This window comes from Festucalex cinctus, chromosome 19, assembly GCF_051991245.1.
Source record: "Festucalex cinctus isolate MCC-2025b chromosome 19, RoL_Fcin_1.0, whole genome shotgun sequence".
NCBI classification, from domain to species: Eukaryota; Metazoa; Chordata; class Actinopteri; order Syngnathiformes; family Syngnathidae; genus Festucalex; species Festucalex cinctus.
This window is the reverse complement of record NC_135429.1, coordinates 20509175-20536327: the sequence shown is the minus strand read 5'-3', so window position 1 is coordinate 20536327 and position 27153 is coordinate 20509175. Positions and strand designations below refer to the sequence as shown.

Genomic DNA, 27153 nt, shown 5'->3' with positions numbered 1-27153 from the left:
TTAGACTAAGATTAGAATGTATATATTGGGAGCCGCAATATTTTAGGTTTCCCCCAGGTCTAAGAATTGTCGAATTTTGGATGTGTGTTTAACAGGATAACCAGGATCAGCCGCAGTGTGTCTTCTGTGGAAGTGATCTCCTCACGTCCGCTTGGGTGGTGGGGGACGCTTTCTATGGACATTGCTGCTATCCTTTGCCCGCAGTGGATGAGGGTAGAGAAATGTGGCTCATACCAGACGGGCTTTTTCTAAATTTCGTCAGTGATTTTTTCATTGATATCCAGTGTGGTTCCTGGATATGGCCTGGCTTTGCTGACTTCGCGGGCTCAAGTAAGTTGGAAGGTTTGGTTCAAAGTCGCTTGAAAGAGATACGTTATTATTTTAACGTTGAGGGTGAATTTATCGGGAGAACTTTCCCTTTAATGCGCATGATATGGCGCCTGCCTGACGGTGCTCGGCGCTTGACATTCGACACCTTGGCTGGCTTCTGTGTAGCCGCCACTCCTTTGAGACAGGTCGGATCCAATCGGGATGAGTGGCCCTACGAGCCTGTAACGCCCTCCTCGCCCTTCCTGGACCGGGTTGACGAGCCTGGGGAACCCAGAGCCGCCCGACAGGATGTTCCAGTTGGTAAGGTTGTGCCACTGTTGAGATCACCCTCCCCCACGGTTACATCGACCACTGATGACCTGGAGGGTGTGCAAGGCGAGGATGGGGGTGGAACGGGGTCATCTCCCTCCCTGATGATAGGTGAACTGGGCCTGTGGTCTCCTCTTACTGATCCTCCGTCCGACTCCTTGCCTTCTGAATCCCCGGTGTCTCCGTTGCCGGAGGACACAAGGGGGTTGAATGCAGGTGACGGGTTGGAGCTGGGGGCTTTTGAGGTTGATCAGTTTGGACACCATTGATCTCTAGGAGGGGGTGTTGAATTGAGTAGATTGAGTGGGTCAGATGAGACGCCATATCATGTAAAATGAGATAGCAAATTAATGGGCTAGACTCAATTCTTAGTTAGAGACCAATTGGTGTCTGTAGGACTGAATCATTCTTTGGCCTCTGGGTGTAGTTCCTCAAAGTAACCACCAGATGCCGCCAAACCTGTACAACTAAGCCACCCACTCAGCATTGCCCGGACATTACATATAAGATACAAATTAAATATAAATAAATGATATCCTGAATTAAATAATAATACACAACACAATCTATATTCGATAATTGTTAACCTGATTTTTGGATCAATGTTTGTAACACATTGAAAGCCAACTATGAAGTTTTTCTGTCTTTCTTTTTCTTTTCTTTCATTTATAAGCGATACTGTCTTTTATCGCTGATAATATTGCTGTAACTGCATTGAAAAGATTGTCCGTATGTATTGTTTGATTTAACAAAGATATATACAAGATGTGCAACAGAGATTAGAATTAACCTGTTAAATTCAAGCTGAGAGAATTTGGGATTTAACATGTAATGTATATATATGTTATTCATGCTTGCTTAATTAATATATATATGATTTTATTGATTTTAACGTTCATCATTTGTCGAATAGAGCTGAAGACCTTGACATATTTTCATGTATGACTCATCATGCAACGCTGTGTATCCATGACACATTTGTAAGGAATGTATGACCTCATCTTCATGGCTCGTCGGTGGAAGATTACTGGAAATGAGTCCCAGCAAGTGCGTTGTGATATGAGAAGGTGCGCGGAGAGACATTCACCGGAAGGAGTCAGTGGTGTGGCCCAAGAGTATAAAAAGGCGTCACCAGTCGCGATCGAAGCCCCTTTTCACCCTGCGATGTGTCTGTACAGAGTGCATTCTCGAAGATGGAATATAACTGCCTGCCTGGACTTTGGATTTTTACGAAGGACTGGGATTAAGCTGTGACTGGAATCTTTTCTTCAATGATTGGTAATGTACAAATCTTTTTGCAATAATGATGTATAATAGGAAGATATGAATGACTAATCGCGTGTTAGGGTGGGGGCCATTTAATACACTCTCATATCTTCAAAATTATTTTTGCCAAAAACATCTTATTGTCAATCAGGTCTTAAGCTTTTCCGAGGAATGATCAATCTTGTAAAGCTTATTGTAAAAGGTTATACTATTTTTAATCTCCTGTTTTATTTTATTTTATTTTATTTTATTTTATTTTATTTTGATTGATTTAAAGTTTTATCATTAAATGTGATTTTTGATTTATATTGGTTGTCTTATTATTGTTAATAAAATTATTTAAAAGACAAGGTTCGTATTAATCATTCTACTATCTTGTCTCATATTGTTTTGATTTTATTATATTTATTTTTGGACGTTTTAATAAGTCCCTTTTATTTGCTTATGATTTTATTTTTATAAGGAGGTCGTTCTATAAGACCTTCTCATTTGTTTGTGATTTTATTTTATTTATTTGAGGTCGTTCTATAAGACCTTCTCATTTGTTTGTGATTTTATTTTATTTATTTGAGGTCGTTCTATAAGACCTTCACATTTGTTTATGATTTATTTTTATTCTTTGGTCGTTTTATAAGACCTTAATGTTTGTTTATGATTTTATTTGGGACGTTTGATGAGCCCTCATTATTTTTTTGATTTTATTTTATTTATTCCGGACATTTTATGAGTCCACCTCATTATTTTTTCCAAGACGGACAACAGTAACGGACGTTTGGAGGAAGGTAAGTGCATTTGAATAACCTCTAACCAATGCTTCCATCTGTATTAATAAAGTCAAATACTCCAGCTTGATATGTAACAAATCCGTATGATCCTAACAAGGATTATTAAATTACTAGGTCAATAACAAATGCAAACAACTCAGAGAAGTGGAGCTGCCAATGAAGTGAGGTGTACATGCTAGCATTCCAGGGCTCTGTGTGTGTGGTTACTCACTCAGGATTGATAGGTGTATGAAAACGGATTGGCCTCATGATAAGATGACAGTGAACAAACCTAGGTGAATCCACTTTGATATATCGGCTTATTTAATTCCCGTCTCCTCACGCTGACGCCTTAGAGCTGGTGAGGAAAAAGGGGAATTTCTAACCCTTTAATTGGAGAGTCGATCAGGACATATTTCCCGATTTAAGTCCTGCGGGTAAGCGGAAGTTGACACCATTAAAGAGTAATTTGCTTCTGAGGCGTAGTTCTCGTAATGTCCCGCCTCAACTCTCGCGAGATCTCGCAGTTCATGTAGGCGGTCGCATCATGCAACGTCACGAGAATAAATTGTTTGCGTGTTTCAGACTTGATACATTTTAGGGATTTTAAATATATCTCAAATTCTATTAGAAAAAATATTATAGATAGATGCAGGGAGATTTAAGAAGTCTTGTTTATGATGCCTGGAAACAGCATGCAGTGGCGCAGGCAGCAAGTCAAACAGCGACATCTGCTGGCTTTTAGGTCCACACGTTTGGAATGTGATAGTTAACTGTTTGTATGTTGTTAATTTTAATGTTTTAATTGTTTTCGTATGTTTCATTTGTATTCCATGTTGGCGACAGCTGTTTTCATTGCAGCGATTTTTTTTAAGTGCTCTCAAAATAAAGTTAAATTTAAATTTGCTACTATTGTTAGTAAAGTTTTACATACATAAATGCAAATTTGGTTTTGTGTGTGTGTGTGCTTCACACTCGGCTGCGAACCGCTCCAGTGAGAGTTGGAGATCCCGGCTTGATGAAGCCAACAGCACCACATCATCTGCAAAAAGCAGAGATGCAATTCTGAGGCCACCAAACCGGACCCCCTCAACGCCCCGGCTGCACCTTAATTCTGTCCATAAAAATTATGAACAGAATTGGTGACAAAGGGCAACCTTGGCGGAGTCCAACCCTCACTTGAAACGAATCCAACTTACTGCCAGCAATGCAGACCAGAATCTGGCAACGGTCGTACAGGGGACTGAACAGCTCGTATCAGGGGGCCCGGTACCCCGTACTCCCGAAGCACCCCCCACAGGACTCCCCAAGGGACACGGTCGAATGCCTTCTCCAAATCCACAAAACACATGTGGACTGGTTGAGCGAACTCCCAGGCACCCTCGAGGATCCTGCTGAGGGTGTAGACCTGGTCCACTGTTCCACGGCCAGGACGAAAACTACACTGCTCCTCCTGAATCCGAGAAACGACTTCCCGACGGACCCTCCTCTCCAGCACCCCTGAATAGACCTTACCAGGGAGGCTGAGGAGTGTGATCCCTCTATAGTTGGAACACACCCTCTGGTCCCCCTTCTTAAAAAGGGGGACCACCACCCCGGTCTGCCAATCCCGAGGCACTGTCCCCAATGTCCACGCGATGTTGTAAAGGCGTGCCAACCATGACAGCCCCACAACATCCAGAGTCTTTAGGAACTCCGGGCGGATCTCATCCACCCCCGGGGCTCTGCCACCGAGGAGCTTTCCAACCACCTCAGTGACTTCGACCCCAGAGATAGGAGAGCCCACCTCAGAGTCCCCAGACTCTGCTTCCTCAAAGGAAGACGTGTGGGTGGAATTAAGGTGGTCTTCGAAGTATTCCCCCCACCGATTTACGACGTACCGAGTCGAGCTCAGCAGCCACCCATCACCACTATACACAGTGTTAATGGTGCGCTGCCTTCCTCTCATGAGACGCCGGATGGTGGACCAGAATTTCCTCGAAGCCGTCCGGAACTCGTTTTCCATAGCCTCACCCAACTCCTCCCATGTCCGAGTTTTTGTCTCAGTAACCGCCGAAGCCGCATTCCGCTTGGCCAGCCGGTACCTGTCAGCTGCCTCCGGAGTCCCGGAGGCCAAAAAGGCCCGATAGGGCAACTTCTTCAGCTTGACGGCATCCCTTACCGCTGGTGTCACCAGCGGGTTCGAGGATTGCCGCTGCGACAGGCACCGACCACCTTAGGGCCACAGCTCCGATCGGCCGCCTCAACAATGGAGGCGCGGAACATGGCCCATTTGGACTCAATGTCCCCCGCCTCCCCCGGGACAAGGGAGAGGTCTGCCGGAGGTGGGTGTTGAAACTCGTTTTGACAGGGGATTCAGCCAGACGTTCCCAGCAAACCCTCACAATACGTTTGAGTCTTCCAGGTGGACCGGCATCTTCCCCCATCAACGGAGCCAACACACCACCAGGTGGTGATCATTTGACAGCTCCTAAACATGCGGCCGCAACGACACGACTACAAAGTCTATCATCTTCTAGGGTGTCCTGGTGCCAAGTGCATATGGACACCATTATGTTTGAACACGGTGTTCGTTATGGACACTCCGTGATGAGCACAGAAGTCCAATAACAGAACACCGCTCGGGTTCTGATTTGGGGGGGGGGTGGTTGTTCCTCCCAATCACGCACCTCCAGGTCTCACTGTCATTGCCCACGTGAGCGTTGAAGTCCCCCAGCAGGACGAGGGAGTCCCCAGGGGGAGCGCTCTCCAGCACACCCTCCAAGGACTCAAAAAAGGGTGGGTATTCTGAACTGCTTTTTGGTGCATATGCACAAACAACAGTCAGGGACCGTCCCCCCCACTCAAAGGCGGAGGGAGGCTACCCTCTCGTCTACTGAGGTAAACCCCAACGTACAGGCACCGAGCCGGGGGCAACAAGTATACCCACACCTGCTCTGCGTCTCTCACTGTGAGCAACTCCAGAGTAGAAGAGAGTCCATACCCTGAGAGGACTGATACCAGCGCTCAAGCCGTGTGTGGAGGAGAGTCCGACAGGCCCAGCCACCAGGCGCTCGCCAATGAGCCCCGCCTCCAGGCCTGGCTCCAGAGGAGAGCCCCGGTGACCCACGTCCGGGTTAGGGTTAGGGAAACCATCCAAATATTTTATTCATCATAAAGGGTTTTTGAGCCGTGCTTCGTCTGGCCCCTCACCTAGGAACTGTTTGCCATGGGTGACCCTGCCAGGGCCCTAAAGCCCCAGACAACATAGCTCCGACGATCATTGGGACACGCAAACCCCTCCACCACGGTAAGGTGCCAGCTCACGGAGGGGCATACAGCACCTGGTATTCCCAGGCAGTCTCCCATCCAAGTACTAACCAGGCCCGACCCTGCTTAGCTTCCGAGATTAGACTTAGACTTAGACTTGACTTTATTGATCCCTTTGGGATGGCTCCATCTGGGAAATTTACATGTCCAGCAGCAATGAGAACAGATAATAAAATAGAAAATAACTCAATCAATCAATAAATAAGGTTATTACACCAGAGATTGAATTAAGAATGATAATAATAAAAATAAGATAAATAAAAAAATCAATCCACAAATAAACAAGGTTATTACACCAGAGATTGAATTAATAATAATCATACAAATAAAATAAAAAATAAAAATTCTATCAATCAATCAGTAAGGTTATTACACCGGAGATTGAATTAAATAATTTAAAGTACAGTGAAGTGCCATATTTGTGAAGTGAAGTGCACGCTACACCCTCTTCCCCCCCAGTAAGGAGTTGTAGAGTACAATGGCATAGTGGACAAAAGAGTTCTTTAGTCTGTTGGTCTGGCACTTGGACAGCCTACTGAACAGGCTCCTCTGAATGCTGATGACAGTGTGCAGAGGGTGGCTGCTATTGTCCATAATATCCAGCAGTTTGTCCAGAGTCCTCTTCTCTGCCACTGTCACCAGAGAGTCTAGGTTCATGCCACAGAGCCGGCCCGCCTGATAAGCTTGTCCAGTCTGTGAAAGTCCTTCTTGGATATGCTGCCCCCCCAGAACACCACGGTGTAAAAGAGGACACTGGCAACCACAGATTGGTAAAACAACTTCATAAGTTTGCAGCAGATGTTGAAAGAACGCAGTCTCCTCAGGAAGTACATCCTGCTTTGTGTCTTCCTGTATAGGTGACTGGTGTGTGTTGTCCAGTCCAGTTTATTGTCCAGCCACAGCCCAAGGTATTTATAACTGTCCACGTGGAAAACAGCCATTTGTGTTAATATTTGAGTAAACTGACTCCCCACGACCGTGAATGTGACTTTAAAAAGTTAACTCTGACTGATGGGACGATATTTATTGACCCCGACACACTCACGCACTGGATAGATGATTTAAAGGGACTACCCACCGTGCAATGGCCGGACATTTAAATCTACCTTATAGAAAAACTAAGCATTTATACTAAAGATAAACTGAAGGCCTATAAATCATTACATGTCTACAACTAACTATGTCTTGAATGGACATGTTAAAAATTTTGAATATAACAACTTGAGCGCGGACTTTTGTGTTGTGCGGTCGCAAGTGCTGCCAAGTCAACCACAGGGGCAGAAGATATAGAAGCAGGGGCAGAGGATATATGTTTGGTTAGGTAGCGGTTAGCATTCGCGCATGTAGCATGTAAACACGGACTTTTTGTAAGTCTGTGCATGTAGAAAGAAGCCCACAAATAATGACTAACTTAAGTAATTTCAATCACAACTAACTTTTTTTTTTTTTTTTCCCCCCTAAGGCGCTGTGGAGAGGGCTGCCTCTCCAGCATCTCTTCCATTTATTTTTTTGTTTTTGTTTTTTTAGCTCTTATTAAACCTCCTTTCCTTTATTTTATCATTTTGTGAAGAGATTGGGTGCTTTACATATACTATATGTCCTATGGATATTTTTAACTTTTCAACGCAAACTGCAAAAACCACTTCCCTCACTTATTCATGGGAGGAACTTTTGGCTCTGAAAATCAAGGGACGGGCCAGGCTACGACACCACATCCCAGCGGAGCTGAGGAGAGCACGGGGCTGTAAGGCTGGGGCTAAGCTAAAGACCGAACGAAGGGAGAATCTGAGAAGCTACAAGCCATCAATTCCCTCTGTTGTCATGGGGAATGTGAACTCGCTGCCGAATAAGATCGACAAACTGTCCGCACTGAACAATCAGCGGATCAACAGGGAGAGAAGGTTGTTCATCTTTACGGAGACATGGCTGAACCACCTTGTACCGGATGCCAACGTGGACCTGCTGGGACTCACTGCTGCGAGAGCCAGCAGAGACACGAAGGCAAGTGGGAAAAGCAAAGGGGGGGGCTCATCATGTACGTGAACAACCGCTGGTGTAATCCAGGACATATTTCCGTAAAGACAGTCTCCTGTTGCCGGGATCTCGAGCTGTTAGCTGTTAGCCTGCGGTCATATTATCTGCGGAGGAAGTTCAGTCACGTAATCACAGTCTGTGTTTACATCGCCCCGAATGCGGACACAGCCACTGCATGTGAGAAAATACTTGCTGTCACAGCTAGGCTGCAGACGCAGCACCCTGATGCACTCATGATTATCTCTGGGGACTTCAACCATGTAACATTGGACTCTACTTTGGGTTCTTTTAATCAAGTTGTGGACTGTCCGACCAGGAACAACAGGATGATCGACTTGCTGTATGTTAACGTACGGGATGCATACAGAACGACTCCCCTCCCGCCTCTTGGGAAGTCTCATCACAACTTGGTCCACCTACAGCCAATGTATATTTCCCTGGTTCAAAAGCAACCAGTGACAACTCAATCTGTCAGGAGGTGGTCCCTGAGAATGAAAGTGCGTTGAGACACTGTTTTAACACCACAGTCAGGGAGGTGCTGATGAACACACATGGTGAGGACATAGAAGAGATGACACACTGTCTGACGGATTATCTAAATTTCTGCACAGATGTAGTCTCCCCTGTCAAGAATGTCCGCTACTACCCTAATAACAAGGCATGGGTAACACGGGAAGTCAAGATTATCATCAACAAGAAGGCTGCCTTCAGGAGCGGAGATAAGGAGACCATGAAAGCAGCACAGCAGGAGGTGAAGCTGTGTGTGAAGGAAGCTAAGCACAGCTACAGGAGGAAAGTGGAGCAGAAGCTGAGGGACAACAACATGAGGGAGGTTTGGGAAGGTGTGAGGACCATTACAGGTCTCAACACAAAGACCAGAGCCGTAGAGGGGACAGTTGAGAGGGCAAATGAACTGAATGAGTTTTTTAATAGGTTCAACCAGCACCCCCCAAATACCCCCACACCACACCACCCCCTCCTCTTCCTTCACCCTCACCCCCACATCAACACAGTCACCACTACTCCTCACCACGGAACAGGTCAGAGGGCAGCTGACGAAGCTCTGACCCAGGAAAGCTGCTGGCCCGGACAAAGTGTGTCCAAGACTAATGAAGGCCTGCGCTGCAGAACTGGGGGAACCAGTAAAACAGATCTTCAACCTCAGCCTGCAGACTGGGAGAGTGCCAACACTCTGGAAGACATCCCGCATCATTCCTGTTCTGAAAAAGAACCGGGCCAGCGAGTTGAATGACTTCCAACCAGTGGCACTCACTTCACATCTGATGAAGGCAAGGCAAGGCAAGGCAAGGCAAGTTTATTTGTATAGCACATTTCATACACAAGGCAACTCAATGTGCTTTACACGAGGAAAGACAACACATAAGCATCAAGAAACTGTAGTTAACATTCAGAGAAAAAAAATAAATAAATAAAAATAGGTTACAAAATTTACTAAAAAACAAACAAAAAAACAAACAAAAAAACACTTAATTAAAGCTGTTTAAAAGTCCCTAATCAAAGGTATAAGAAAAAAGCACAGTTTTTAACCTGGATTTGAAAGCATTTACACTCGGGGCTGACTTCACTTCTGTTGGTAGCCTATTCCATCTGTGTGCAGCATAATAGCTAAATGCAGCTTCACCATGTTTGCTTCAAACTCTGGGTTCCACTAGTTAGCCCAAGTCTGTAGATCTCAGAGCCCTGCTGGGTTTGTACTCAATAAGCATTTCTTGGATATATTCAGGACCCAAACCATTTAGTGATTTATAGACGAGTAGCAGAACTTTAAAATCGATTCTACAGCTGACAGGGAGCCAGTGTAAATCCTTAAGTACTGGAGTAATATGTTCTGATCTTTTTGTTTTGGTCAGAACTCGAGCTGCAGCGTTCTGAATGAGCTGCAAGTGTCTCATGTTCTTTTGAGAGAGTCCAGTCAGAAGACCGTTTCAGTAATCTAGTCTGCTGGAGATAAAAGCATGGATAAGCTTCTCTTGGTCTGCTAGAAGCATGCAGTCCTTCAGTCTGGATATGTTTTTCAGCTGGTAAAAGGCTGTTTTAGTGATGAATTTAATATGATTGCTGAAGGTCAGATCTGAGTCTATTAGTACCCCAAGATTTCGAACTTGGTCTTTAGTTTCTAAAGACAGTGACTCAAGTTGTTTTTTAACAGCAATCCTCTTTTCTTTATTGCCGAAAACAATGAGCTCCGTTTTGTTTTCGTTCAGCTGAAGGAAATTTTGGTTCATCCAGTTGTTAACTTGCTCTAGAGAATGACACAATGCGTTAATAGAACTGCTGTCATTTGGGGACATAGATAAATACAGTTGTGTGTCATCTGCATAACTATGATAGTCAACATCGGTGTTCTGAAGCATTTGACCCAAAGGTAACATATACAGACTGAACAACAGGGGTCCAAGGACTGACCCTTGAGGGACCCCACATGTCATGGCCTTTCGATCAGATTCAAAATTTCCAATGGTCACAAAGTAACTCCTTTCCTCCAAATAGGACCTGAACCATTTAAGGACTGTTCCATTTAACCCCACCCAAGTTTCCAGCCTGTCTAACAGTATATTATGATCAATCGTGTCAAATGCTGCACTGAGGTCCAACAAGAAGAGCACTGATACCTTCCCTGCATCAGTGCTCAATCTTATATCATTCAGTACTTTAATCAGAGCTGTTTCTGTACTGTGATGAGGTCGGAAACCTGACTGGAATTTATCCAAAAGTACGTTTAAGCTAAAAAAAATTGCTGAGTTGATTAAAAACCACTTTTTCAACTATTTTAGTTACGATGGGAAGGTTTGCGATTGGTCTATAATTTGCTAGCAGGGAGACATCCAGTGTTCTCTTTTTTAGAATGGGCTTGACGGCGGCTACTTTCAGACATTTAGGAAGTTCACCTGATTGAAGTGAGCAATTAATTATTTGTTGTAAATCGATCTGAACAGATTTCACAATGGTTTTGAAAAAGCCAGATGGTATTGTGTCAAGACAGCTCGTGGAAGGTTTCAATTGCTGTAAAGGTCAAAATGAACTTGGAGTTTAGTTTTTCTCCACTTTCGCTCTGCTTTTCTGCATTTAGATTTCAAAGTCATTATGTTGGTAGTACACCTCCAAGGTGTTTTAGTTCGGGATGAAATGGTCTTAGTTTTAATAGGGGCAACAGCATCCAAAACATTTGAGATTTTTGAGGTGAATTCATCCAGAAGTTCATCAACGGTCTCTGCATTTACAGTTGGTGATGCAGCCATTAATTCCATAAACATGTTGCTTGTATTCTCATTTATGTACCTTTTTTTAATCGAGACAGTAGTTGTTTGAACTTCTGGGATTGTTTGTAATTCAAAAAACACACAGGAATGATCTGAAATAGCCAGATCTTTCACCTCAACAGATAAAATGTCAAAACCTTTAGAGATGACGAGATCAAGAATGTGACCTTGATTGTGTGTTGGACCTTTTACATGTTGTGAGAGACCAAAAGTATCAAGTATATTACAAAATTCTTTGGTATTTTTATCCAAGTTGTTGTCAACATGAATGTTAAAGTCTCCAGTTAAGACCAGATAATCATAGTCGGTACAAATTACTGACAGCATTTCTTCAAATTCCTCCATGAATCTGCCTTTTTGTTTTGGAGGTCTATAAATTATGACAATGACGATGTTTGGTTCACCTTTTACCAAAAGACTAAGATATTCAAATGAATTAAAGCTTCCCAATGAAATTTCTTTACACTGAAATAGAGATTTAAAAATGGCAGCAAGTCCACCACCTTTTTTGCCATTACGACATTTGTTCATGAAACTAAAATTTGTTGGTGTTGCCTCATTGAGAACCGTGTTGCAGGAACCTTCTGTTAGCCATGTTTCACTGAGGAGAAATAAGTCAAGATCATATGTCATAATAATGTCATGAATCAACAATGATTTGTTAACTAGTGATCTTGTATTTAGTAGCGCTAGTCTCACAGTGGCAATCGGAGACGCTGGTTTAGTCAGAGGTTCACAAGCTATACTGACTAGGTTTGTAGCTTCTGACTTATTTCTTCTCATTTCTTTTGCCAACTTTCTACTTCTTGTAATCACAGGAATGCTACAAGCTTCCTTGGGTCCTGACTTATTCTGGGAACACACGTTTTTTATATTGTATATGTAGTCTGGACCCAAAACATATCAGACCGAGCTATAGTTGAGATTCTGAAGACGTTTGAGCGGCTCTTCCTCAGCCTCCTCAGACCTCAGGTGCAGCACACCCTGGACCGCCTGCAGTTCACTTCAAGGACGCATCTGTTGAGGAAGGACGCATCTGTACTTGCTCCTGCACTCGCTCGTGAATCTAACTACTTGTTGATTTTTGCATTGGGATTTGTAACTACATTGTTGCAGAATGCCTGGCGGAAAAAGAGCCGACGAGATTGAGGAGATAAAATCTTCTCTTAAAAAACTCAGTGGAATGGTTGCCGAATTACTTGAAATGAAGAAGAGCATTGAGCCACTTCTTCAGGAAATACAGCAATTGAAGAAAGAGACAGGAAAAAGATCGACGCATTGTTGCCTTGGAACAAAAAGTGGATGATTTGGAACAAAATCTTCGTATCAACGATGTGATAGTCACCGGTATCAAGATCAAGCCGCGCCGTGGCCCTTTGAGAGCTGCGGCTAGCACGAGCACGGAAGATTCTGACCAATATTCAGGGAACGAGACTGTGGAACAGCAAGTGACACTTCAACTCAGAGATTTGGGATTAACTGTTGATCCTGCGCACATTCAGATGTGCTTTTCGCTTCCAACTGGAGGGACACGACCACCGGCAGTTCTGATCAGGTTTGTTGACAGAAAGAAAAAGATTGCTCTTCTGAGAGACCGTCACAAGCTTCGTGGGAAACATGTCTACATCAACGAAAACCTCACCAAACGGAATGCTGACATCGCCAAAAAGGCTCGACAAATGAGAAAGAATGGACTTATCGAAAGCACGTGGACAAAAGACTGCCGAATTTTTATTCAAACTAAAGATAACTCTGGTCAACTAAAAACACGAATCGTGAAAGGAGCTGAGGAATTGGCTGCGCTTGAGAGACAACAGTAATTAACAATATCACAACAACAACAACATCACTAATTACCCAAAGCTGGAGTTGTATATGATTATTTGCTGACTTTGCCAAGGCTAACTCTTGTTTATACACCTGCATTGATAACATGTATCGCTGTTCCCGTTTGAATCTAAATATTGTCTGGCTCGAATTCCGTTTGGACATTTGTTGTAACAGTCAAGGCGACATGATAAGGCTGTATTGTGGCTCCAATGAATCTGCTGTCAATACGCAAAATGGGGTTGGTGGTCTGGTTCCTGGAATGCAGCTGGCGTGGGCCGCTCTGCTGGGTGAGCGAGGCTGGGCAGCGCACAGGAGTCATCAGATCCACAACATGCTAGCAACCAGTGGTGCTACCTGACCAGAATCGAGTGCTGAAATTGCTTGAAAGCAATGGGCTGAATGCAAGCCTATCTACTCTTCTGGAAAGCACAACATGTGTGAAAGCTGATCCGAGGTCAGCGAAGACCCTACTGGTGAAAGAGAAGAATTGCGCTTGCCTTGGCTGCTCGCCTGGCGGGGTGGGCTTGCTGGTGGCGTCTGGGGACCGACTCACCAGTTCCAAATGACTGGGACTAGCCACAATCTACACACGGACATTCAAGATGAACTGAGCGAGCAGTGTCTGGGATAGTATGGGATGGATAACGATAAAAATTAATGTCTATTCTAAATAATGTATATGATTGATGCGTTATAGTAATGGGTCGATGGGGACGGGTCTCGAATAAGCTTCGGCTTCTACCCGTCAGCCCTTCTTTCGGACGTCAATGTTGCAAATGATGTGATGTGATTGATGTAAACTGTAATGTGTCCGAAAGGAAAAAATGAATAAACTAAACTAAAACTAAACTAAACTAAACAGTTTGCATACCAGCCGGGTGTTGCTGTGGAGGATGCCATCCTCTACCTGCTCCATCGAATCCACTCCTATCTGGATAAGGGATGTGGCACAGTGAGGATCCTCTTTTTGGACTTCTCCAGTGCCTTTAACACCATCCAGCCCCCTCTGCTTCAGGACAAACTAGGCAGGATGGGAGTGGACACCCACCTGGTGAACTGGATCTTCTATTACCTCACTTACAGACCACAGTATGTCGGGCTGAAGGACATCATGTCTGATACAGTGGTCAGTAACACAGGAGCCCTTCAGGGCACATTGCTGGCTCCTGTTCCCTTAACCCTGTACACCTCGGACTTCTGCTCCAACTCAGAGATGTGTCATATCTAGAAGTACGCCGACGATACAGCCATCGTTGGGTGCATCCAGTACGACAGAGAGGAGGAGTATTGGAGACTGGTCACACGAACCACCTACAGCTCAATACCTCTAAAACGAAGGAGCTGGTCATTGACTTTAGGAGGTCCAGACCAGGACCGCGACCAGTCCTGTTAGAGGGAGCTGAGGTGGAGGTGGTGGACAGTTACAAATACCTTGGGCTGTGGCTGGACAATAAACTGGACTGGACAACACACACCAGTCACCTGTACAGGAAGACACAAAGCAGGATGTACTTCCTGAGGAGACTGCATTCTTTCAACATCTGCAGCAAACTTCTGAAGATGTTTTACCAGTCTGTGGTTGCCAGCGTCCTCTTTTACACCGTGGTGTGCTGTGTGGCAGCATATCCAAGAAGGACTTTTACAGACTGGATAAGCTTATCAGGCAGGCCAGCTCTGTGGTCGGCATGAAGCTAGACTCTCTGGTGACAGTGGCAGAGAAGAGGACTCTGGACAAACAGAAGGCTGATGCTCCCCAAGTGCCGGACCAACAGACGAAAGAACTCTTTTGTCCACCGTGCCATTGTACTCTACAACTCCTCATTGGGGGGGAGGAGGGGGTAGCGTGCATTTCACTTCACAAATATGGCACTTTTCTGTACTTTAATTTATTTAATTCAATCTCCGGTGTTATAACCTTTTTTATTGATTGATTGAATTTTTTTTATTGTAGTTATTATTATTATTATTATTATTATTATTATTATTATTATTATTATTATTATTAATTCAATCGCTGGTCTAATAACCTTATTTATTGATTGATTGAATTATTTTTTATTTTATTATCTGTTCTTATTGCTGCTGGACATGTAAATTTCCCAGAGGGAGCCATCCCAAAGGGATCAATAAAGTCAAGTCTAAGTCTAAGTCTATATCATTGTCCAGGCTGAATCTGATGGTTAAATCTTACCTGATACGATGTATGCGCTGCAAACATGAGCATTGTTGATGATAGTCTCAGACAGTCCAGTCCTTTTGCCTAATCGCGTTTAACCACAGCCGTCTGCGATTACTTGACTGGCAGAGGCTGGGATGTGATAGAATTTCAAGTTTTTGTTTGTCCACGGTTCTGGCAACCAAAAAGACTACATTTTCTACAGACAACCAGCGTTGTTTACTTCTAGCTGGACTTCAATTGCCTCCAGCGTTTTTTTTTTGCCTCCAGTAATTCCCTTTAAAATGATATATAATACATGGATGTAGCTCAAAATATGATGTTACAGCAGTTTTAATGTTCGAAAGTTGAAATTCCTTGTTTTGAGAAAAAGGGCTTTCAAGTTTTGGTACTTGTATCTTTAAATATCCATACCAACCGGTACCTTAGGAAAAAGAAATGAACCTGAAATTTTCAGGAACTGTTAAAATATCAATGGAAAGTCAATTCCAATAGCAGGCAAGGTCATCGTCCGAGATTTTAACCTTTTAAACGTTTTGGAAGTGTGACCTCTCAAGAGATGAAATCAGCCTCAACTTTGAAGATCACACTCAGCATACAATTAATTTGCTGAGGCTTTGGTTATTTTAATGTTGCTCCTTGTGGCATTTCCTTGCATAAATTAGGTCATACTACCACAGTGGGAAATTTGATTTCATAATTTTGTGTCAATTCAAAGATTATTTGCCATTTGATGTGGTCTGTGAAAGGTGCTTTATTGATAACTTATCATTGATATCCATCCATCCATTTTCTTGACCGCTTATTCCTCACAAGGGTCGCGGGGGGTGCTGGCGCCTATCTCAGCTGGCTCTGGGCAGTAGGCGGGGGACACCCTGGACTGGTTGCCAGCCAATCGCAGGGCACACAAAGACGAACAACCATCCTTATCATTGATATGATATCTCAAATGCTTTTGAAAATGAATAAAATGAAAATCTTTTTTTTTGTGTTTTTGTTTTTGTTTTTTTGTTTTGTTTTGTCCCACCACCCCACCCGTCCCCAAGTAATACATGAGGGACACTAAACTATTGTATTTACAAGTTAGTATAGCCTGTGTGCATTTTGGGGCAGGGTGTCATACTGTGACTCTTTTGAGAGGACCATTTTCCATCAAGTTAAATATTTCATAGCACATTTTTATGTCATGTCATCCAATTTAAAAGAGCATAAAGTGAAAATGTGTGGTGATATTTGCGACGTATGCAGGCTGACTTTTTTTTTTTTTTTTTCATGCAACGAAGAAGCGGCGTAGTATGAAATAGACAACATCGACAAGCGATTAAACCATTACATTAGTACTTACGATACATTATTACATTAGTGTACATTGCTTACAAAGCACTGATGCATGTTACAACTTTTAATTCCTAGATTGAGTCTGCCGACATGCAGACACTTTTGATGGAGCGGGTCATATACAGTATATATATATATATATATATATATATATATATATATATATATATATATATATATAAGTCACACTTTTTTTTTCATAGTTTGCCCAAGGGGGGCGACTTATACTCCAGATAGACTTATATGTGATTTTTTTTACACATAATTATATTTGTTGTAATAATAACGAACATAATTTGAGGGCACTGTAGACGTAATAATTGAAACTGATGCCGAGTCTGACGTCAGCCACGCAGAAGAGGAAGTGGCGCTTCGTCTACCTCCGGGGTTAGCAGAGTTGTTCAGAAGTGACACGGAGGATGACGAGTTCAATGGATTTAGTGATATGGAGTGAGATGGAGAGTCTGGTAAACCTGTTAGCATGTTCTTTATGCTATAGTTATGTAAATGACTGTTCATATGTTACGTTAACATACCAGACACGTATTCAGTTTACATCAATGTTTTATGTTAGCATACCGTACGCCTGTAATGTTTGTTCTTGGTCCCGATTTTTATTAAATAAAGGCGACTTATAGTCCAGTGCGACTTATGTATGTTTTTCATTCTTTATGATGCATTTTTTTGGCTAATTCGACTTATACTCCGGTGCGATTTATAATCTGGAAAATACGGTAATTAATCACACAATTTTCTGTAATTAATCGCGATTAATCACAATTTTCTACTTCTGCTTCTACTTTTTTCTTCAAAGCTTGTAACAGATATTAACTTGAGTAAAAGAGTCAAAATTGACTTAACCAATTCTCAGAAGTTCTCGCTTTCAGATTTAGTCCTGGTCATGAGCATTGGTGTGTGAGGCCCCGTAGAGGGAACATGAGCAGGGAATTTTGCTTTGAGAAAATACCACCAAAGGCATACAATTAATAGGCAGGGTAAGGAATTCAGGTCCAGAGAGACTTTAGCCACAGGTACTTCTATTCTATCGTTGTCCTGTCGCTTAAGTAGAAGCACCTGTCGCTAAAGCCAATCTGTGGCATGGTTTTTACTTTCTGGACCTGGATTCCCCCAACCTTGCTAATAGGCTATTTGAATTTGGCTCTGCAAGGTGCGCAAATCACTTTCGAGTTCTCCAACAAGCACCAAGCAAGTAAATCAGAAAGTAAAGCTCCATGATTGTGATGTTTTGTTAGGCCTTTACTGAAGCTGTCTTCAGTTGTTGTGTCTTGGAACGTCTTTCTGCCTTAAGTTTTGCCGTGAGCAAGTGAAATGCATGCTCGATTGGTCAGAGATCTAGTGAGTCTTTAATTGACAATAACTTTTGATAGTCAGTTGTTAGTCTTCAATTTACAGTCTAACTGCGGCGCACCCGCACACACACGCACGCACATACACACAAAACATGAAGACACCACTGACACTGAATGAGTAGATATGTAATAATATGTCATATATGTGTATGATAAGAACAACATTCCCACTCACCACTGTCGTTGCTCTTGTCTGAAAAGACCGATTTAGAAGAGAATATTGTGGTTGACTCTTTCTTTTTACCCACAGGCCCAGACCTACAAAAGAAGGATTAAAACACACTCAGAATTATCGTTAGCCTGTAATATCTGATTGCAGACATGTAAAGTGACGGAGAAGAAGAGCAATAACCAAAAAGAGGCCGCAGATAATCAGTGTCTGTTCACACAGTAATTAAGATTTACATTAGTAAAGGAAAAAAATGTCTAGTCTTACAATGTATTCTGGTTGCAGGCAGAGTACGAGTCTTTGCCATCATCAAAGTCATTTTCATCATGGTCACTGTCGTGCGCCTTAATTTCAGATGGATTTGGCTGGTCTTGAAACACCATATCCATAGAAGTGGCCACAATGTCATCATCTTCATTATCCCCCTCATCTTCCTCCTCTGAGAAGTCAAATGTGTATTTTGGCTTGGATGCTGCAAGAAAGAAGCAGGGTATGTATCAAACGCATTTTGTATTCCTGTGGTTTTTGAAGTGTTAAAAGTCGAAAAGCCCATTGATTGCTGGAATCAATGTGGATCAGAACGCTAAGAGAATTGAAAATGGGATTTTGATTACATGGAAGCCATGCACTATATAAATTAACTATTCATTAAATTATTTGAAAAACACATTGTAAAAACTCTCCATGTTTATTTGATATTGCACATACCAGAGGTGTGGACTCGAGTCATGTGACTTGGATTCGAGTCAGACTCGAGTCATGGAATTTGACGACTTTAGACTCGACTTGACAAAATGTTAAAAGACTTGCAACTCGACTTAGACTTGAACAACTATGACTTGTGGCTTGTGTGGATTTGAGCCCTTTGACTTGAAAAGACTTGCCCCTTCTACCTAAACAAAAACATTAAAATGTATGTAAACAATTAAGTTCTGTCCCGGTGTGTGCGGGGGTGTGCTTGTGTGTATGTGTACGTGTGCGAGCTGTGCTGACCTGACAACACAGCGCAGTTATTCAGATTGTTAGGATCTGGGTTTTGGTTTGGGGTTTTTTGGCTTTCCTTGTGTCCTTTTCTGTCAATGTCTCGTCAAGTTTTATCATGTTCCCCTGTGCTCGTTTTCCCGTTCCCTTGTGTTATCCAATCAGCTCCCCAAGCCACTTGTGTCCTGTCCAGGTGTCTCTTGTTCTCTCGTTAGTATGTGTATTTAGTTCCCTGCTTTCGTTCAGTCCTTGTCGAGTCTTTGTCGTCGTAACACCCTTGTTTCTTGTGCCTCTAAGTCCTGATCGTTTAGTTTGCTACTAGTAAGTTTATTTCCCAGCTTTTGGTTTGCACTTTGTATTTTGTGTCGTACTTTGTTTGTTTTGAGTTTGAATTCAAACATTTTTAAGAGCACCCCTGCCTAGTGATAGACCGATATGTTTTTTTCAAGGCCGATACCGATACAGATTATTAGTTCTCAAGGAGGCCGATAACTGATATTTCAAGCCGATATTCATTTGCAGTAAAATAGAGAAAAAAAACGATTATTTCAAACTAGATAGTAAGGGTGTAACAAAAAACGATTCGAACCGGAAATCCGATTTTGAGTTCAATGATGCGAGTGTGTCGGCACACGGACTGTATCCGTCTAAAAATAGCTTGTGCCGGTCGATGGCCCAATCAAGACGTCATAAATCGGTTTTATGTTGCTGATATATGAAATCAGGCTGTCTTATAAAACCACCAAAACAGTCCAGTTGCTCTCGATTCAGTGCCTTAAGAATGAAATGTCCTCCTGGATGAATGAGAATATTATTCACAAGCCAGCTGTTGAAACTGCATTTCCTCGACTCTAAGTCACGCGAGACTTCGCCGGGGAAACGGTGTTTGTGTGTGGGTGGAAAAAAAAAAAAAAAAGTCACATGAGACTTGACGCAGTTATGTTAGTCAGGGAGCGCTTTTGCTTTCGGTTTTGGGAGGAAAGTATTGAAGACTCGAATAAGAGTCACAAAGTGCTCCGGCAAGTTTAATGTCCAAAGTATGGAAGCGATGTTAATTTTATATGAGCAACGTCATGTACAGAGGCACACAACTCGACCAGATAAAAGGTAATAACGACCATAATAACCCGATTTATTGTTAAACACTTAAGCCATACTGTGTTGTGGAGAATGAGGGCTTTCAGGAGTTGGGACAGTATGAAACATTAGCGTCCGTAAAAGCTGCTGGCGAGCGCCGCTCATCCGTCGACTTCCATATAACATGGATGTTCGTGTTCTCATCAAATCAGCAAGCGCACTAATACTCCAGTAATATAGATATCTGTGCTGACGACGGAAGGGTGCGTCATTCAATTCCCTCGCTGTAAACATGCTAACCGATGCTAGCGTGTGTACATGTCAACAGTAACTCTTGAGTTAAGAGAACGAAATGAACGCACGCGCACGCAAACGCACGCACACATACACAAAAAAAAAAAAAAAAAAAAGAGCAGTGATGATAAGACGTTGAATCTGTAAGACTACCGAATGAACAATTCTGAGCTCTTTAAAAAAAAAAAAAAAAAGAGAATGAAATGAAAATGCTGCCATGCTGTCCTGGCTCGAAGCTTAAAAAAAAGGAGCACTGTCAGAGGTTGGATTCGCATGCTGATACAGCACGGACGTAAAAAATAACATGGGCGCATGATGAAGACTGAGGTGAAGTTAGTTTTAGATTGGATATTCGATATTCGACAGATACTCGCGATGCCTTCGCCACCGGGGGAAGCTGCGGGAAAGCTGCTCCCAGGAAGCCGCCTCTACACTGCGGGAAAGCCGCTTCGACCGCGATACGCTCCGGGTCCCAGGTATTTTCTTGTTTGTCCTAATAAGTATAAAATAAGTGTGTGAGAAGCTCTAAATGCAGATTTGGTGCTTGTGTGGATTAATAAACTATCTATCTATCTATCTATCTATCTATCTATCTATCTATCTATAGGACTTTCTAAGAAAATTAGAATACTGTGATAAAGTCTTTTATTTTTTGTCATGCAATTAAATAAGCAATAATGCCATACATTCTGGATTCATTACAAATCAACTGAAATATTGCAAGCCTTTTATTGTTTTAATGTTGTTGATTATGACATTTTTTGTACTTGGTCTGAGGAAATATTCTAATATTTTGAGATAGGATATTTGAGTTTTCTTAAGCTGTAAGCCATAATCAGCAATATTAAAATAATAAAAGGGTTGCAATAATTCAGTTGATTTGTAATTAATCCAGAATGTGAATCATTTTTGCTTATTTAATTGCATTACAGAAAATAAAGGACTTTATTAAAATATTCAAATTTTCTGAGACAGTCATCTATCTATCTATCTATCTATCTATCTATCTAATTGTAATTGTTTTAAGTTAATTAGTTTACATGTAAGGTGGCACTTTGAAAAAGATATGAATTAGTAGTTACAACTTACTTTTATGAGGCAGATGCATGTGAAATGTGAAAGTTACAAGATTTTGATCATTTTACATTAAACAAGATATTCAAACCTTTAATGGAGTAACAAAAAGAATTGTAAATTAATTTGCCAATTTACTATTTGTTGAGTTGTCAAATAATCATTGCACCGCTACACCAAATCGAATAGTAATCCTACTGAATCGAAAATCGAATCGTAATCCTACTGAATCGAACCGAACCGAATCGTTTCATTTTAAAATCGAATCGTCTTTGTATCGGATCGCACCCCATGTATCGTCTTGATTGGAGAGATTTACACCCTTACTATATAGACATATTTGTTTAAAAAAATATATCAAAAATTGCACAGCTTCTGGGGTCAATAGAAAGTAAATAGATCCCTGAAGATTCTGTAGTAAATAGTTTTCTAAAATTTCAACATAATTTCTTGATTTAAGTTTTTTTTAATAAAAAGTATAAAGAGTTCACATATATATATATATATATATATATATATATATATATATATATATATATATATATATATATATATATATATATATATATAAATATTAGGGGTGGGAATCTCTGACATGAGGCCGATTCGATATGTATCTCGATAAACAGGTTGCGATTCGATTGAAAAACGATTATCTTTCAGAACAGAACGGTTCGATGCGGTTCGATACGATTCATTTCAATATTCAAAACTTATAGTGACATTTGTTGCTTGTAAACATTAATCTTAAAACACCACAAATTTTTACAGTATCTACAAATGTGTTTAAAAAAAACAAAAACAAAAATGTCTTCTATATTTTTATATATTGAATCAATTATTTAAATGGACCGCAACAAAGGTCTGGGCGATATGACTGAAAAATGTATCAGGTTAAATATTTATTAGTCGTTATTGAGAGTTATAATTGTGTTTTATTTTTTATTTATTTTTTTTAATTCAAAATAAGGATCAGGAAAAAAAGGCTGATAATTCAATTTGAAATATAAATATTTAACCTTTAAAAAGACACCAACACAATTAAACAGAATATGTGCACATTGTGAAGTATTTCAGAAACATAAATTTAAGACATGAAATAAACCTACCATCCAGCCAAAAGAAATATGAAGCCACCTTATGGAACAATAAATCTATCAAACACATTTTAACCACTTAATATATCCAAAAATATTTCCAAAAGTGCCCATCCCTTTTTAGCAACAATTTTTGTTTTTAACAATATTTGTTTTTCTTTTGCCATCATATTCATTTTTGGTTAATGTATGACATCTTTTTGTTTTTTTTAATCTGAGACAAGATGATGACCACGGAATCACTACTGTTTGTTTTGTTTTTTTGGGCTGTCGTTCATTTTGCGTTTGATGACGTAATCACGGGCACGTCTCAGTTCTCCTATCTATCGCTCATGCTCGTTGTATACATTGACAGGGAGCCACATACTGAGAAATGAGATACTTGCAGTGTGCTTTTAGCATAGCTGGTGTGTTGGCTGTGGGACATACCCGTTTCGTTTGAATCCATGCATTGGATCGTCACGGGAGTTATTCTTTTTGGCTCGCGCGCAGTACCAACGCCGGCCCGGGACATACAAGTGCACCGAGAGGACTCGATAGCAATGGGTTAGCTTCTGCTAACTGTTGCATGCATGTTGTCACTCGTTGTGCGCGCGCGCGTTGACGGTAGGCTCCTCCCCAAGGTGCGTAACGTCTTTGCATTATGTTTACAACATCCGGGGAATGAAGCGTCTCTGAGCACTACTTTGCTAGCTCTCTGTAAACAGGGAAGTAGCTTGAATAGTGATGCTACTGAAATGTAAACAAAACAAGTAGAGCACGGCGCAGAACTCTTGCTATTGTTATGAAAACCATAAAGCCTCACTCGCAACCGATTCACAGCCACGCGATATCCGGTCCACAGCTTTACAAGCAATGTATCTAAGGATTCCCGGCGGATTTTGTATCGGTTGACAAGTCTGCTCCCGATACGGTCGTTTAGCTGCCCTTGACGACGATGGTTCGGTCGAATCGGTTTTTTGTCCCACCCCTAATAAATATGTATGTATGTGTATGTATATATATATATATATATATATATATATATATATATATATTATATTATATATATTTTATAAAGTGGAAAAATTTAAATAGATCCATGAATGAAAAGTTCCCTGTATCTCACTGAGTGACAAATGGATGCGAATGTTGCTATTTTTATCTTTATTTTTAGTGTTTATAAAACGTTTCAAAAGATCTTTGCAGTGAAAATTGTCTGAATATGTTCCAAATGTGTTTACGACAAATAAAAACTGACTGTGAACGTCTAAACAACTCCTGATGAAAACTCAAAATTTGCTACGTTCGCAAGTATTCACTGCTCAGTGAGATTACCAGCTTTATCGGCCTTCAGATTCAAAAACTGGCCGATGCTGATATTTGTCAAAATGCCAAATATCGGCACCGATAATCGGTCTATCACTACCCCTGCCACGCCTTTCTTTGCCTCCCTCCAGTTGGGTCCACTACCTCCCACAAACCTTGACACAGACGTCAGGGAAGCCGCAAACACGGCGCCTATGCTAAGGCAAACTTCAAAATAAAGCTGACCAAATAATAAATTGACACCAATGCAACAGCCTTGGTGAATTTTACTTTGAAGTCTGTCTGCATGGTGGCGTGAACGTAAGCTTGACTACTTCCTTTTGACATTTTGGCTTGCATTATCAACGTTTTTAATGAAATTACATATTTTCTACCACCATTATCATAATGCCACCCCGAAAGTATATTAAATATCTAATTTAGGACGTGAAGAAACCGCAAGTTAATTACGCTATCATTGTATGATACAGTACAAGTCTCTGGTGTTCGTGGCTAGTAGCTAGCTGTTAGTGTTAGCATCGGGTGCCTGTCTGGCAACAACAGTATGACAGCTGTTCCTTGGCTCGCTTGCTTTTCTTATTGTTTTCAATAATGTGGACCTAGGCTACTTTGTAATCTACTCTCCCTATTTAAATGCAGGGAATGTGCCTGAAATTGCACTTGGATGTAGTTTTCATTATTTAAAATAAATTAAAAAAAAAAAACGTTTCCTTCATTTATAAATATTTTATGAAACAATAGCTTAAAAAAAAAAAAAATTCAAAATGTCCAATGTGGCCATTTGGATTTTAGAAACCAAAACTTCAAGTGCATTACAAGTACAATATAATATGCAATATAAGATATAAGATAAGATATAAGACATGGACGATGTACAGAATAATTATGTATCTTCCCTTATATAGCACTTAAAGTTGTATTCCTAAATCCTAACGGCCATGTTAGACATTTTGAGCTTATATATTTAAACTTCTATATTTAAACGGGGCCGGGCGAATTTGCCGGCTGCGTGATGTCACTCCCGCGCCAATTTGAAAGCACGCACGGGTTATTTTATTTTCACTCGCTCGCTCGCTCACTCACTCACTCACTCACTCACTTACTCACTCACTCACTCACTCACTCACAGACGCTTACATGTGTGAATGAGTGCCAACAAAACATTGAAACTATGAGGTAATATAAATTCATCCTTACCCTGCTTGACGGGAATAATGTCTAAAAAACTTTGGTTTTGCTGACAATTATTCGAAGTAAGTGAGGCGACTGTCTTTTCCTGACTTGTGCAGCAGCAGTTTTAATTTTTAGTCAAAATTGCATGAAGGAGTGAAGATAAACAATTCACTAAAAAATTTAAAGCCCTCTTTGTTTACTTCAAAGAGAAATATCGGCGTACTGAATATACCTGACCAAAAAATCACAAGGAAGATTTGACAACTTTTCCATGACTGTGAATGCACATCAGCTCATCTCGACTGGTAAATGTCAGAGGGCAGTGCTCGCGGCATTGAGTAGGCTGGGAGGGGCGTGCCACGGTAAGGTCAAATGATGAGCACACGATGGAGCCTTCTTGTAAAATTAAACACGTGAATGAACAAACATCACATTATGATTACATAATGAAGACTGGCATTTAAATTACATACCTGATGCCCTCTGAGACTTGGTCTCCCTGCGGACGATGGGTTGAATATTCTCCAGATCACTGTCTGAATTAGACTCATCTTCAGACCAGGGGTTTCTTTTTTTCACCTTCTTTACAGGAGTTCCTTTGGGTCCTGGTGTTTTTCTCACCCTGGGAACTCCTGCAGGAGCAAACAAATACAACTAAAATGACAGAATTTTCCTTGGGTTTTTGTGTTTCAAATGATAAACAAATCCAACAACCAAAGTAAGCGTTTAGTAAAATTTTAACCTTGATCTTTCTTTTCCTTCTTTACACGTGGAGTCTTTGGTTTGACTATAACGCTATCACCCGTTGCTGCATCTTGGCCAATATCATCATCGTCACCATCCAACTTCAGAGCTGGGTCAGAGTCAACCTGAAATAAAAACACAACATTTAACACAACTGAGGGGCTTGTTTATCACCTCATATTACACAATTAGATGTTTGACTTTCCTGGTTGAATGAAACAATTAATATGCCAATAGGAAGACAAAAGGTATGTAAGCTAGAAATGGATAGGTGGGAAAACCACACTGACCAAAGTTATGAATTCGATTAATTTACTCAATTTTCTGTACACGATGGGTGAGATGGGAAAAAATGCAACAACCAACAGAAGAAGTATATGGAACAGTAAAAGTGAAAGCTTTGTACATCAATTTCTTGATGTGAAGAGATCCATAAAAAGTGGACCAGTTCAGCTCACGACTCAGTAAGTACATTCAGATGATGACGTTTATGATCACATTTCATTACGTAGCTTTTGTGCATGCAATGAAATGTTACACCCCTCCGTGAGCCGGCACCTTACCGTGGTGGAGGGGTTTGCGTGTCCCAATGATCCTAGGAGCTATGTTGTCTGGGGCTTTATGCTCCTGGCAGGTTCACCCATGGCAAACAGGTCCTAGGTGAAGGGCCAGACTAAGCACGGCTCAAAAACCCCTTATGATGGAAAACATTTTTGGAGGCATGTTTCCCTTGCCCGGACACGGGTCACCGGGGACCCCCTCTGGAGCCAGACCTGGAGGCGGGGCTCGTTGGCGAGCGCCTGGTGCCTGCGCCCATGGGGCCCGGCCGGGCACAGCCCGAAGAAGCAGCGTGGGTCCCCCTTCCCACGGGCTCACCACCGGTGGGAGGGGCCAAAGGGGTTGGGTGCAGTGTACGCTGGGTGGAAGCGAAGGGCGCGGAGACCTTGGCGGACCGACCTCCAGCTAGAGAAGCTGGCTCTTGTGACATGGAATGTCACCTCTCTGGCAGGGAAGGAGCCCGAGCTGGTGTGTGAGGCAGAGAAGTTCCGACTAGACAGTCGGACTCGCCTCCACACACAGCTTGGGCTCTGGTACCAGTCGAGAGGAGAGGGGTTGGACTCTTTTTCCACTCTGGAGTTGCCCACGGTGAGAGGCGCAGAGAAGGTGTGGGCCTACGGGCTCGGTGCCTGTACGTTGGGGTTTACCCTGGTGGACGAGAGGGTAGCCTC

The 27153-nt window shown here is 41.9% G+C and overlaps 1 protein-coding gene across 2 annotated transcripts in view; it reads right to left on the bottom strand.

Annotated features, from left to right (window-relative positions):
* top2b (DNA topoisomerase II beta) overlaps nt 1-27153 on the bottom strand; it is a 724731-nt gene that overhangs the window by 44522 nt on the left and 653056 nt on the right. For both annotated transcript variants that reach the window (XM_077506321.1, XM_077506322.1), the window contains 4 exons: nt 25923-26049; nt 25654-25812; nt 18444-18648; nt 18183-18265 (listed from right to left, as the gene is read on the bottom strand). In XM_077506321.1, the coding sequence (XP_077362447.1) occupies nt 18183-18265; nt 18444-18648; nt 25654-25812; nt 25923-26049 (574 nt within the window). The remainder of the gene's footprint in view (nt 1-18182; nt 18266-18443; nt 18649-25653; nt 25813-25922; nt 26050-27153) is intronic.